Raw genomic sequence first — 14,252 nt, 5'->3', positions numbered from 1 at the left:
ACTTGGGCCAATAACTGGAGGCTCTTTTAGTGTACTGCTGGGAATGATCTCATACACGCCTCCTGGTGCCCTCCACTTAGCTAGCACCTGTTGTCCTTGGCAGTAGTCTATATCTACTTACCCAAGCAGCAGTTCTGGGGCCTGCTGAAATGACAACCAGCTGACTGCTATGGATTTAAAATAGGTGCCAAAGCAGATCCCGGGCCTGTTAGAATCCCTGACTGTTTTCCTCTTAATAAATAGTAATGCCTGTATCATCTCTATACATGCTATGCTTACTACACAATAGTTCTTCTTTTATATTTAAAACAAATAGAGACAAGTCTGTTACAAGGAAGATAAAAGACCCATTTCAAGAAAAAAAGTCTTATGGAAAATTTCAAAATATTATTTAAGAATACAACATTAAGAGATTGAGTAATTTACTTATTTAAAAAAAAAGAAAATGAAATCATTCTTACTTTAAACTGATGACAAGTAAATGAGTACAAAAGTGTATGCTGTCATAGTTCTAGTTTATTGCAGTAAGCATGCGATGCCAAACAGTGTTCATGCAGAAGCTGGTGTAGGAGAGTACACTTTACCAGTCGCAAGGTTTTTGCAATATACACACATTAACAAAGCATGCATATATTCATTAGGTGGTAAAAACATTACGACCAGCTCACATCCTGTCTCCTGCAACAGAAATTATTCTTGTTTCATACATGAATTATAAAAATTATGCACTTCCAAAAGTACTGGAATAGGCTTTTCACTCAGTAGGGAAATCCTTTTATAGAATCAAAGGGGAAAAAGGGAAAATAATAAAATACGTTTTCTAAATATAATAGGATACAGACAAGAGAGGTTGTGTTATTGTTATATTGTCCAGTTTAAACAATAAGGTTGACGATATCTAGAGAGGAAGTGGACAGAAAGAGCATTCTGTTATCCAATGAAAATTTTGGAGCGTATCATGTATATTCTTAGAGGAGACTTAAGCTGGAAGAGCAAGTATGAGAAGGAGGTAAGTCATTTGCTTATGAACCAAGAACCATGTTTAAGAACCACAATTCATTATAGAAGCTTCCTCTTGAAAACCTGTGATAACTATCTGCTGCAGACACCTGTCATTATTAACGGATGCTACGGACATCATGGAAATCTGTCCACCGCAAATATCTGCAAGCCAAAGATCTTAATACCGTTAATATTGGGAGTACCAGCTACTACTTTCTCTCTGGCATAAGAGACATCTTATTTCAGGTAACGAACAGTTTCTTTACCTCCAGAATAAGATCTAAAACTGAGGTCATCTTGTCCTTTCCCCTCATTCCTACAGGCAAAATTAAACAGACACTATTGACAAGAAGCAATGCAGATGTGTGTGACAACATATGGGAAGATGCTACCCATCATCAGAAAAATCAAGTAAAATCAAGAACAACAGCACCTTCTAGTGAAATAACCCACACTTCACTACCATGCTCCCTCTAGAGGAAAGGTCCTGTTAGTATCCCTCTGGTAGCTCTGGTTCAGCAGTCATTTTTTCCCCCAGCTGAAGCTGCTTTATTTCTAGGACATTCCTTTATCGGCTATGTAATTTAACCAGGTAGGCGATCTTAATTTGTGCTACCTACTTATTATACAGACAGCTATTTCAAACACAAACATTATAACAGACTCTCATTTGAACAGGTAACGCAAGGTAGCTTTAAAATTAACTCCTAAAATAGAATATCTTTACATCTGACAAACAAAAACTAAATCTGGTAACTGGCATGTCTATAACTAAGCTGCTGCTCAAGAATTGTTGTCTATCTAGGAAACAAAAGCGTATGTTTATGATAAGAATGCCTTGTTGGTTTACGGCGGAGCAGTGTATAACAGTCAAGAACTGCTTGATAAGGGTTTCCAGTGTCACTGAGCCCAAATGAGAGTCTTGCGAATAAAATTTTGGCCAGTGTCTCAGGTCCAGTCACAGAGCTTTTGGGGATGCGTTCAAGCAGTGGCTAACACTGAACAAACGTAACAACTAGCACTGGGGATGCGACGAGGGCGGCGGTGAGCTGGGCGTTTACGGCGAGTAAACTCGAGGAAGCCTGGGGGCAAGGGTTAAATCAAATTAACGAAAAAAAAAGGCACATGGAGGGGGGGCCAGGTGAAGTCGACAATGCTGACTCGCAATCACTCACCTTTGTCACACACTTTTATCAGCCACCCTTGCGAACTTGTTTTAACACTCATTTTATGCAGTCTTTCAATCATTAACCAGCAATCCCACTCATTCATTTGCTTACGGACATTGTATCATCACACTCTCTCCGAAGCTAAACCAGCACATTAGTTATTAAAGCACCAAGCACCCATCCATTACCGAGACACATTAACCACAGAAGCAGTAAACGGTCACCCCCGCCGCCCCCCTTTTTGGCAGTGACAGAGAGTAGCATAACACTGGTGTTTAGAGAACCAATTGGCTATGGCAGTGGTAAGGAGAAGTGAGGAATCTACAAGAGGGGTGGGGTGGTGGCGAGGAGAAATAGAGTGGATACACGGTCAGGCGCAAACGCTATTGGGGAGGACGACAGGTAGAAAGGGGGCGAGGCACATTGCGTTTACCTGTATGGAGTGAGAGACTTTCCCGTACACTGCGCGACGCTAACTTTCTTCCCCCCAAACCAGCGCTGCATATGGTGTCCACAGTTCCACAGGGACCTAGTTCAGTTGGAACAGTCAAATCAGACAGCTTTTGTTTTTGGGGGTAAAAAAAAAAAAAGATGCATGCACAATGGAAGCAGAAGTGAGCGAAGCCTTGTGGGAGAGATCTTGAATTTACAATTGCAGCCCAATCACTTACAAATAAAGGAAATAAAAAAATGGTTTACAGTGTGAGTGCCTCCTGACACTCACACATAAACATGTTTTACAATATGCTTGCATCATTAAAGCATGTAAAGGATAGTCATCATTGTAGCACACTCCAGTTAAAGAAGCTGCATGGGGACTATGGGTGGTTAAAAAGTACCAAAAGCTGGGTTGAAGATTTTGCTGCTCCTGGGGAAGGGGTTCAGTATGGTGTGTGCAGCTGGGGGGTATAGAGTGGGGTTGCCCCTAGACTTACCCCATCCATAGAGAGGGGTGAGATTGGGATCAGTCTCTAGTCCTTTAGCTTCTTTTCATGGCTCCGATTCATACGAATCTGGGCGTTTCACAAAGGAAAAACAATCATGAAACATCAAAAGGCAAGAACAGCTAAAGCTCCAAGCAAAAGCTCTTGAGTTCCCTCTTTAAATGATCAGGCAGGCTCTTTATTTGAAGGCTTGTTATAGTCGTAAAGATCATGTACAGATCTTTAAAGTCTTCTCTTCTGAGAACACTTGGGGCAAGAACAGTTACTGTGATAGGAGCTACATACATGAATGTCGATGCAAAACGTTTTCTAAGGTCACATTCACACACTGGCATCCTCAGCACATAGGTGTGAACAGGGGCATGGTAAATGAATGAAATACTGTCACTAAATGAGAGGTAGATGCAAAGAGAGATGGAGAGAGATGCAGTGAGGGTCATCTATGGAGTTGCAGCAGCGAAATGAGCAGGAAGACTGAAAGAAACTGATAGGAATCTCCCAATTCATTTAATCCCAAATCACAGCACCACAAGAATATACAGCACTTTCGTGTAGCCTTAATCCAGTTTCACTTTATAAGACTACAGATAAAAAATTAAAAAATAGCAAAACTTTAATACATTTCTCTACTTAGGCATAATAATCATAGGCCACTCATAATTTTGGCTATTTGTCTAGAAAAAAATGAGAATTTTGCACTCATAATTTTGGCTATTTGTCTAGAAAAAAATGAGAATTTTGGCTATAAACAGTCACTGCGAAAAAGCCACAAGAAAGAACATGTTCTCTCTCTTGCAGCTGTAAACAAAAGTTAAAAATTAAAAGAAGTATGTCTCTTTAAATGGATAATTGAGTCCCTTATCACTGTTTATAAAAACATGATAGCATTAATAAAAGACACTTTACAAAAACAGATTCTAAAATGCATCCTGGCAGTTAAGTTGGCGAGCTCAAAGCACTCCCGTAAGAAAGATCCCAGCAAAAGCTGACTAGCTACACCTTCCTCTGATTGGTTGCTTCCCATACATCACCATATCTATGGAAGTAGCTACATTAAAGTCGAAGGGGAGAGAAGTCACAGTGTCTTTCAGCTTTCAGGATGGGTGGACAGGGATGGAAGGGTGGGGTTAAAGGTCATCACTAATGTTTCTCCCATCTGAGGTGTAAGGGATGCATATGTATTTGCGTGTGGATCAAGGTCGCTTCCCTGTGCACATGTACACGTGTGCGTTCCTGTCGTGACAACCAATGGAAAGCATACACGCTACACCACAGTCCCAGAGAAAAACAAGAAACACACACAAAAAGACACATAAAATACTGTCCAACCCTGGTCCTACACTTCACACACCTTTGGAGTAAACATACATTCAACTCATTTCAACATTTTTGAAATGCATCGAAATCTGATGTCTTAATAACTATATGTATACGTAAACTGGTTAAGTTCATATAACTATAATCAAGCAGTATTTAAAAATATCAAGTCCAGTATTCATTCATAGACTACAAACACTTAGGAATATAAAAGTTAAAAAGCATTGTGGCTAGTGCCTAATCTACCCTTCAAAACTAATTGTCAATAGATTGAAGGTTTCTTTAAAGAGACAATGTGTTACATTGGTTACGTCTGCAGGAATGAGAGCATGCAGTTTCCCTTTTCAGCCCTGACTACACTGGGTGTGTGTGAGATCAGAACCAAGGTTAGAGGCTCCAGTCTGTAGTTAAAACCGAAACAGCCACCGTCTTAAACCCAAGCACGCACACATCATAAACATACACCTGTGGCTTCTTTCTGACACGCACACACAAACACGCAGCACAAGGAAACGAGAGGCAGAGAGGACATGGAGCACACTATCGGAAGGGTGTTTCAGGGGTGTGTAGGGCGAGTTCGGGGCGGCGGAGGAGGGGCTCCTTGTGCGACGGCGGAATCGGCGGTGGCTCATACACGTGGGGTGTTGCCATGGCGATGGCGGCAGCGGCAGGCACGGGGGTGGCGGGCATCACTGGCCTGAGGGAGTCGAGCGTCGCCTGAGTAGGCACACCAGGCAGAGACTGCAGTGCGGACATCGCTGCTAGGTGGTTGGCATGCGGATACGCATACTGGTACTGTGGATACTGCTGCAGGTGCTGGTACTGCTGGTAGTATTCCGCGTAGTATCTGGGAAAAATGGAGGAGAGGAAACACACGTGCACATCCACGCAGACAGGGAAAGAGAGACAGAAATCACACAGACATGCATACACACACACAAACCATTGGACAGGGAGAGAAAGACAAACACAGAAACACATTTACACGCGAACACACATACACACATCACCGCCACTGTAAATCGGTACTTCAACAGCCAACATTTGAAAATTGACAAACTTCTGCTGTTTCATCTATTGTGTATCTTTTACTGCAGTCAACTCACCTGGCTACAGCTTCATCCTCCTGTGCAGCGGCTTCCTCTCGACCCGCAGGCGTAGGCAACAAGGCTCTGCGCTTGGCCCTCTGGTACATAAATGGTTTCATAACAGGGTCTGGCAGCAGCGGGGCAGATCTTCTTAGCGGACTCCGGTCCCTCTCTCCAGACTTAGAGCTAGCCTGTTGCTGTTCAGCTAGAACTTGCTGTCCTTGTGCAAAGTAGTGTGCCCTTGCTGCCTCAAAGATAGCTGCTTGGTCAGCTGCCCCAAAACCCCCGTAAACCGGCGAAGTGGTGTAGAGAGCTGGTGCTACTGTATAAGCTTGATTGACCGCAGCAGCGGACGGTACCTCCATGCTGTGCGCTGCAGCTAGGAACACTGGATTCCCTAGATGAGACGTGTAAACTTGTGGACCGTATGCAGCAGCGGCAGCTGCGACTGCGCCGTTTGTCATCTGTCCGTATAGAGCTGGGTTAACAGAGCCGTACATCTGTGCGGCAGCTGCAGCGGCACCAGAGTTGAGTGCCTGATTTGCAACTGCACCACTGTAGAGCTGATTTGAAACCGTCCCGTACAATTGACTAGCTAGTGCACCGTACACAGCTGGCGCCACTGCAGTTCCTCCTTCCGCCCTTGCACCAGCAGCTGTAAGTCCAGTCAAAGCAGCATACGTGGGGTCAAAGGTTGAGGTGTTGTACACGGAATTGTGGACACTCTGTTGAACCTGCAGTGGAAGGCCGGCAGCTGCAGCGGCGGCGGCAGCTAACACGGCTGCTTGGCTCTGGTACTGCTCTAGGGTGGGTTTACCAGCTGGGCATTCACCTGCATAATGACCCTGTTTACCACAGCTGACACATGGGATTTTCCCAGTTGGAGTCTGCTTACTTGGCTGAACTTTGGACAGCTCCACGGAGAGTGGTCTCCCTTTGAAGGAGGTCCCATGCAAAGCCTCAATTGCCTGCAGCGCATCCTCCTTGTTCTCCATGTGTACAAAGGCATAACCTTTACAAGAAAACAACTCAATTATCATGGGGTACTGGTAGTAAATGTTAGAATAGTGCAGAGTGCCCAACCACGCCCTGGAGAGCTAACTTGTTTCGACATATCTGCCTGTTATTTTCCAGTAACCCTGAGTACCTTTAAATAGCTGGTTTCTGAATATGTTTGATTTAGGGATGCATAGATCCGATACTCAGTCTCCATATTGGCTCTTGATACTGACGGATCTGTATCGGTCAAACGAAACCGCTCAGATGTTGTGCGTATAATATTATGTGTTATTGTTAGGTCCCACAAAGGGCACAAAAATATTAGAAAGCCATAAAGCTTTGGTGCACTATATTTCAAGTGATCTGAAGCTGTTCCATTGTTCACTGTGAGGTACAGATGAACATTTAGGTCAATAAATTCAAGTTCATGTAGAATCCACTGCAGCTGACTTTCATCCTCTGTTCAGCTTTTAAACTGCGTGCCACGTTCGGTTACTCTCCTCAAGAGTGCACAATAACTGAGATTTAAATCTGGTAAAAGAAAATCTCTCTTTCCTTTGTGCTTTGAACTTTCCTATGCAGAACGCTGCAACTCCATGTTGCTTTAAGTAAATCATTCTGCTCACTGGATGTGCATTTGTGCTGCCCTGTATTGGAGCCTTTTGTATTATAATACTTTTGAGCAATGAAAGATTATTAATAGTCCTTCTTGTTCTGTTATATCTATTATATATTGCTGCCTTCATTACTGTGCTATACATTTAAAATAAATGTCTTAATTTTTATATTATATTTATATATAAATATAATTACTTGTTTTTCATGAATGTATTTAACAACAACAGATGTAGTCCTACACTTACTAACTTTTATTTGTTCCCCAATAATGTTGTTTACTAAATGTTTAGAATTTATTAAATTATTGTACGCTCAGGAGTTTTCTAGAGTATCTTTTGCTGTATTATTTTGAATAAATTTTGCTGTATCTTTTTGCGGAAATATCCACTAACCTAGTTTAAAATAGTATATCTGTCATAGATTGTAATTTTATATATTTTTCCTTTTGTTATTTTTCATTAAATTGAGGTTGTCTATATTTAGCAGATTGTGTTTAACACACAAAAGTAAAGAAATGGTACATTGATTAAAAAAAAAAATCTATAGATATTCAGAATTTTGGGGTATCGGATAGAGTTGTGTCTCAGAAAATCCCTAGTTTGATTAGAGATAAACTCCAGGAGCAGGGCTGGCTACTTTTATGTTAAGTTTCAGCAGCGACTTAATACTCTCTTACCTTTCACCTTATCGCACTCCAAAACTTTGCCAAAGGTCTGAAAGAGCTCCCGAAGATCTTCTGTGGTGCACATACTACTCAGATTACCCACAAACACCTTCGTCGAGTGGAGCGGGCGTCCTCGGGATTCCTCAACCACAAGGTTGCGTCCTTTGAACTCTCGGCCATTGAGCTCCCGGATGGCACGCTCTGCAGCACCCTCTCCTTGCAAGTGTACAAAAGCAAACTGTCTCAAGACGCTGCAGCTAACCACCTGGCCATACGACTCAAAGATGGCTGACAGTTCTTCTTGCGTGGTGTCCAGGGCCAGATTCCCTACAAAGAGCTTAACCGTTTGGCCCTTATCCATAGCGCTGAAATGAGTGAAAGATGTTATATTAACAACTGACATATAAGACAAGGACATAATAATACATGTGCATAGCCAGAGACTCATCGCGCCTCAACGCGCCTTCAAAACAATCCAACCGTGGTGCATAGGCCAAAAGAGATTCCCAAAAAGTAAAATACTTGGAAAAAAAAGTCTGCAGACTCTCAAAAAGTCACAAGTGAGATGAAAGCAGTGTAAGCAATTTACTGAAATGGTCATATTAACCATTTAAAAATCTAAAAAATATTTTTTTTTTTTTTTTGAGCGAGATTGTGCAGACTTTTTCCAAGTATTTGAATTTCTGAGAATATAACTATATAAATATATTGATGATGCTCGTTAAAAATAATCCACATATTTTTAGGAGAACATACATGAACATTGCTAGATCGAGGTTCCTAATTATGGTAGCGGTGCTGTTATAACGGTGACTTCTCTGATCGGCTCCTGCTTCAAGATTATGGTTTAGCGTAGTTTTTACCTTTGTTTTGGTCATTCTTTTTTCTTTATTTTGACAACGTAGAAATCATAATGGCATATTTTTAAAAATCATATAATATTACCATTATTAGAAAAGTAATTCTTAATCATTTTCTCTGGAGTGGAGTGTGCGCTGTCGCAGTTTGTTGCATCTATAATCACATGTCTTAATACTGTAAAGCTTGCTTTGACAATCTGTATCGTAAAAAGCACTATATAAACAATAGTGACTTCACTAGATTTGACTTATGCAATACGGTAAGACATATTGTGTGTTTTATTTAATTAATAGTGCATCATACACTTTGTTTAGGAAATGTGGGTTTATCAATCAGACATGTCTTTGTCCATGTATGTCCCTCCTCAGAGAATAAGGTAAACCCTAGGTTTTTGCGAAATGCTATCGTTATACAATTCTCTTACAAAAATGTGGCTGTACCATGGTACAAATATAGCATCAGATATTAAATATTATTCTATTGTCTTGTCTGAAGCATAGCGAATAGTGATATTTATCGTACTCGGGTGATTCATATCACAGGGCACCATGATTTACAGACATGTATAACAAAATAACAACAGTACTATTGTTTTGTACTTTTTCATTAGTTATCTCCCATTAATTGGAAAGAGAAATACATTTACACATGCAGGAATAGGGTAATGATAACAGTTAATTAAAAATGGGTCCCTATTAAAAACAGCATATTGTTGTTTTAGGTGTGACCAACAAAAGAAAACCCTGAGGACACCGTGTTTTTAATAACTATATCTCAAAAGTACATATCACACTTCATTTAACTTAGTCCTATCACACTTGACAACGTAAAAGCAAATTATTCAGCACACGAAAATCTAGGTAAAACATCAAGGAAACGTTTATTGAGCATAGATCAAATGAATTAGCTGCGGACGTCACAAAGCCATAGCAGTCTGGTGACGCAGTGCACGCAGAGTAAACACGATCACTTCCTCAATGTAGAGCTCACGGAACCAACACGCACACAACATCTCTTTAGATGATTACTGCTTAAAAGCAACATTGAAAACGGCGTAAACACGATTTAAACACCCGCTCGGATGAAATGTGTGAGAAACGCTGACTCGCAGTTCTCTTTATAGCGCCGTTGGCTTCGAGAACAAGAATAGCGCGTGTCGAGTGATTCACTCAAATGTTACACTTCTGACACCAGATGTTTACATAAAACACTCCGGACGCTTCCGTCATCGACACCATCAGTGTCCGCTATCTAGGTTTATATATACCCATCATACACATGTGCGTATTTGCTATTCATCCTCTCCAGCCGAAATCTCTAGATGACTCATTTTGTTGGGATTTTTTTTGGGTGTCCCCGCGCTCGCGCCCCAAACCCTTTGCGTTTCTCTATAAATCACATCGCGTGCTCGTCTATAGTCTCGCTTTTCATCGGCCGTCGTTAACTAGCTACTGATCCTATATGATAAATTAAGGAATTACTTAAAACATAAACATATATAGAGAGGGAAATAATCTTCCATCTTACCTAAGCGGAGCGGGGTTTCAAAATGGTCGGTTCACTTCCGTTCTTTAGAATCGCTCTCATTCTTCAGCAGTGGGCACTGAACGCATGCTGATGCATTCACACACACACACACTGACACCGCGGACTGTGTGTGCATCTGCATTGCTTACACACCATGCATCATTTAGTTTTTTCGTTTTAAACAGGAATCTAACAAAACTTAACTGAAAGCATATAGAGAGACCTTGCAAAAATGCTTTAAATGCGCCACAGATCTTCAGTTGTTTTCATTTTTTTATTTGCTATATATGCATTACAACCAATTCTAATTTTTAGAAAGTCAGATATAAATATGTGACACTAGACCACAAAACCAGTCATAAGGGTCAAATTCTTGAAATTGAGATTTATGCATCATCTGAAAGCTGAATAAATAAAATTTTAATTGATGTATGGTTTGTTAGGATGAGGCAATATTTGGCTCAGATACAACTGTTTAAAAATCTGGAATCAAAGGGTGCACAAAAGCTAAATATTGAAAAAAAAAAAAACGCCTTTAAAGTTGTCCAAATGAAGTTCTTGGTAATGCATATTAATAAACAAAAATTAAGTGTTTATATATTTACAGTAGGACATTTAAAAATTATGTTTGTGGTGGCGCGGAGCCAGACATTATAAATATTCAGGACTTAGCCCAAATGTAGTTTCCCCCGCCAAATATATTTTTCAAGAACCGATGTCAAATTTCAAAAAGGTGAATAACTAAGCATTATAGGTAGAAATTTGGCATAAACAACTTTACTAATCTTAAAACCACTGTTGTTATACTATGCTGCAGTACAGTTCAGAGTTAACCCAAATTACCCAAAATCAAACATTTTTTTCATGTTGTTCCAGACACGAGGATGAGGATAGTTTGAAGGATGTTGGTAACCGAACGGGTGAGAGTAGCCTTCGTCTTCCACTGTATTATTTCCTACTGTGGAAGTCAAATACTGTCAACTGGCTGATTACCAACATTCTTCAAAACATCTTCTTTTTAGTTCAATAGAATAAAGAAAATCATACAGCTTTAATGCTTAGCTGACAAATGTGCTACAGTTGAATCATTCAATAATGGGGTGCTCTAACTGCAAATCAAGGATCTCCAACATTAGCATTTAAATATGGGCTTCATTAGACCAACAGAAGAACATTTACTGTAACTATATTAGATTTCTGAAGGGAGCAGCATAAAAAGATAAAAACTGGCATGTTACAAAAGAACTTTATATGAAAGCAATATTCTCTTTTCTCTCTATTTCTTTTGTACCTCATCTCTCATTCTCTTAGCTCCACTCATTTTTCTCTGGGAATCCCATCAACAGTAAGAAAATACAAAATAAATAGAAAAGGAAGGAAGACAGGTATAAAGATTTCTGTTTATAAACTTAAAATGTTTTCATCAGTTTTATTGGTCAAAACTGATGCTTTTTAGTGGGATCTGGCAACACTGGTATCATATGATTTACATGTTACACCATATAAATACAATACAGTACGACATTATTTGATGTCCAAAAAAACTTTTTGTTAGTGTGAATACAATTAAACAAGTGCTAACTTTATTTTAGTCATTACAACTGATACAAAAATGACACTTTAGGTTACTGCTGAAGGGCTTGTTTATAAGAATGGGAAATTCAGAATATTATTTGAATTTTGTAATAGCATGTGCTTTGTGAATAAATTATAATATTGTATTTTTGATTTTAATTCAGTTTTATATTATCTATTTAAAAAAGACCTTTCATGTCATATCAGTTTTTATTCAATTTTGAACTAAAAGCAGCAGTATGTAAAATCAGACAGAATCTCTGTGATAATTGCTTTTACATATTTACACATGGTTTGATTTCTGTGGATGCATCAAAACATGGCTCAGAATCTCATTCAGTTCAATCTGAATGTACATTGATGACAGGCACGTTCTGGGTCTCTCATCTTTTATTCATGTCCATCTGCGGTCCCTGACGCGTGGGACGGTCTCCTCCTCACCCCATCACAGATCAGCAGTGTCCCACTCTCTCCTCCCACAGTCACACCATCTCAGGCACAGATCAGTTTGGGGTTTTGAAGCAAGCCGGCGGAGCGGGCGATGACTACACAGGCCAGCCTGAGACAGCGGATGTTAAGCAAACCATCACACGGTCCACTGAAGGACATCAAACAGCAGAGAGACAGCTCTGGACGGACTGAGTGATTTCAAACAGCATTACACACACAAACACTCAACAAGAAGGGGGTGTTTCCCTCGCCCCAAATCATCCTCCCCAGAAACCACCACCGTAGACCGACCAATCACATCTCACACCTGGTCATGTGACACGTGACATCATAACATTCCATAAAAAATATTACTATGATAATATTATTCTTTGGTGAAGAATTAAAAGCAGCATGTGACTCAGATATATATATTCTGTTTTTAATTAATTAATTTTTTTTGTGTGTTTTTGCCTTTTTTTATTATAATTTTTTAATACCCATGTAGTTTTTATTAATTTTATCATAGTAATAGTTATTTTAGTACTTAAAGTCAAACTAAATGAAAATGAGAAACGTGCATGTGCCTTTAATAAATTAAGTCAATTTATTTTTAGATTTTATTTTAAGTATGAAAAGTAATGTTTTTGTATGGTTTAGTTATAGTTGTACACAACTACAATATATGAATGGCCCTTTCTGCCACAGCCTAAAAAAATAAAATAGGTAATTGTGACTTTTCATCACACAGATCTGACTTGCCAGAACTAATCCCCCGACTGCGAGTTATAAAGTCAAGCCAGCTCACAGTTCTGATATTTTCTTACAGTTGCAAGTTAACATCTTTTCCATTTTGACTTTATAATTTTAATCACAGATTTCAAAGAAAAAAGTCAGAATTGTGAGATAAGTTGCAATTACCTTTTTTTTGTCATTTAGCAAAAACTCCACATGCGTGCAAAGAGCACCACTAGCATTTCACTGCTCTGATCTCTGCTACAGAAAAACTAATGCAGTGTGCCCGTTTTTTTTTTTTTTTTTTTTTTTTGTGATATATTGACACGCTTAAGCAAAACAGACACTATTTTTAGAATCAACAACCAGAATGAACAAGCAGGAGGTGGTTAAGAGCTCAGAAAAGTGCTTGACTCAGCGGGTCTTTACTGCATTAACACAGCTGTCACGTGACATTTGCACACAAACTGCAGCTGCGTAATCACTCCAGTGACATGGACAGCTTTAAGAGCTGAAGAGAGTACATTTAAATGTTTATTAGACACAATACCATTTTAATCACCCTTTTGCAGTTCAATTAAATCTACAGCGTAACAAATGCCTCTTTGCTAATACTGAATGTAGTCTCTCTAATAATTATATATATATGTATATTGAATGGAATTGTTGTAATATATACTATATAATAACAATATATAATAACACTGAAAAGTACCCAAACTACTACCCACTCTAATTTTCGAAGTTTCTCATATTAAGTATATGTATAATTTGCTCATAAGCTGCATGCATAATAATCATTTCATGCCAGCTTCCTAAATGCAGACATTAAAAACTATGATGTCCAGTAATATTCCTGAATATGTTTGACACTTTCTATAAGTTTATGAATGGATTCCTATAAATTTATGAATATATAGTAAGTTCAAGACTAAAACAGCATGTAAAAATGATAACTGTGCAAATCATCAATGTTAACACGTTTTGTTAATTTTGCTGGTCATTATGATTGTCTGAATGACGCTGCAAGTTACCCTACTGATATCCTTCTTTAACACTCTCAAATATATATATATCATTATCATTATAAAGTCATATCCACACCTTTGCTGTTCTGTTTACAAATATCGCAGGTTGATACTTACGCGGAAGCTGCTTGCTTAGAATTCTTTATAAAATAAAAGTCCCAGAAAATGACATTAGTAAAATAAGAGTCCCGGAAAATATAACTGGATTATGTTTGATTTAAACATTAAATATAATAAAAATATAATAGCAACAAATAAAAACTAGAGCTTACAGCAACAACTTCAGCTGAAAAAAA

The 14,252-nt window shown here is 39.1% G+C and overlaps 1 protein-coding gene and 1 long non-coding RNA gene across 2 annotated transcripts; both read right to left on the bottom strand.

Annotated features, from left to right (window-relative positions):
• Positions 1-498: 498 nt before the first annotated feature.
• LOC132115926 (uncharacterized) lies at positions 499-3,805 on the bottom strand. Its single transcript, XR_009425581.1, has 2 exons — positions 3,107-3,805; positions 499-2,700 (listed from the first exon to the last, which is right to left on the bottom strand). It is a non-coding gene; the product is annotated as an uncharacterized LOC132115926 (long non-coding RNA).
• Positions 3,806-3,812: 7 nt separating this feature from the next.
• On the bottom strand, positions 3,813-10,324 carry LOC132115918 (RNA-binding protein 14-like). Its single transcript, XM_059524352.1, has 4 exons — positions 10,190-10,324; positions 7,814-8,166; positions 5,539-6,532; positions 3,813-5,279 (listed from the first exon to the last, which is right to left on the bottom strand). The coding sequence occupies exons 2-4, from the start codon at positions 8,160-8,162 to the stop codon at positions 4,973-4,975; spliced, it is 1,650 nt and encodes a 549-aa protein (XP_059380335.1). The 5' UTR covers positions 8,163-8,166; positions 10,190-10,324; the 3' UTR covers positions 3,813-4,972.
• Between the last annotated feature and the right edge of the window lie 3,928 nt (positions 10,325-14,252).

This window comes from Carassius carassius, chromosome 3, assembly GCF_963082965.1.
Source record: "Carassius carassius chromosome 3, fCarCar2.1, whole genome shotgun sequence".
NCBI lineage: Eukaryota > Metazoa > Chordata > Actinopteri > Cypriniformes > Cyprinidae > Carassius > Carassius carassius.
This window is presented reverse-complemented; position numbering and strand designations above follow the sequence as displayed.

Excerpts from the sequence above, each read along its gene's own strand:
- LOC132115918 (XM_059524352.1), bottom strand. The coding sequence starts at position 8,162 with ATGGATAAGGGCCAAACGGTTAAGCTCTTTGTAGGGAATCTGGCCCTG. Across the intron at positions 6,533-7,813 it reads GGAGTGCGATAAGGTGAAAG|GTTATGCCTTTGTACACATG; the intron begins GTAAGAGAGTAT and ends TTTCTTGTAAAG. Across the intron at positions 5,280-5,538 it reads GAGGATGAAGCTGTAGCCAG|ATACTACGCGGAATACTACC; the intron begins GTGAGTTGACTG and ends CATTTTTCCCAG.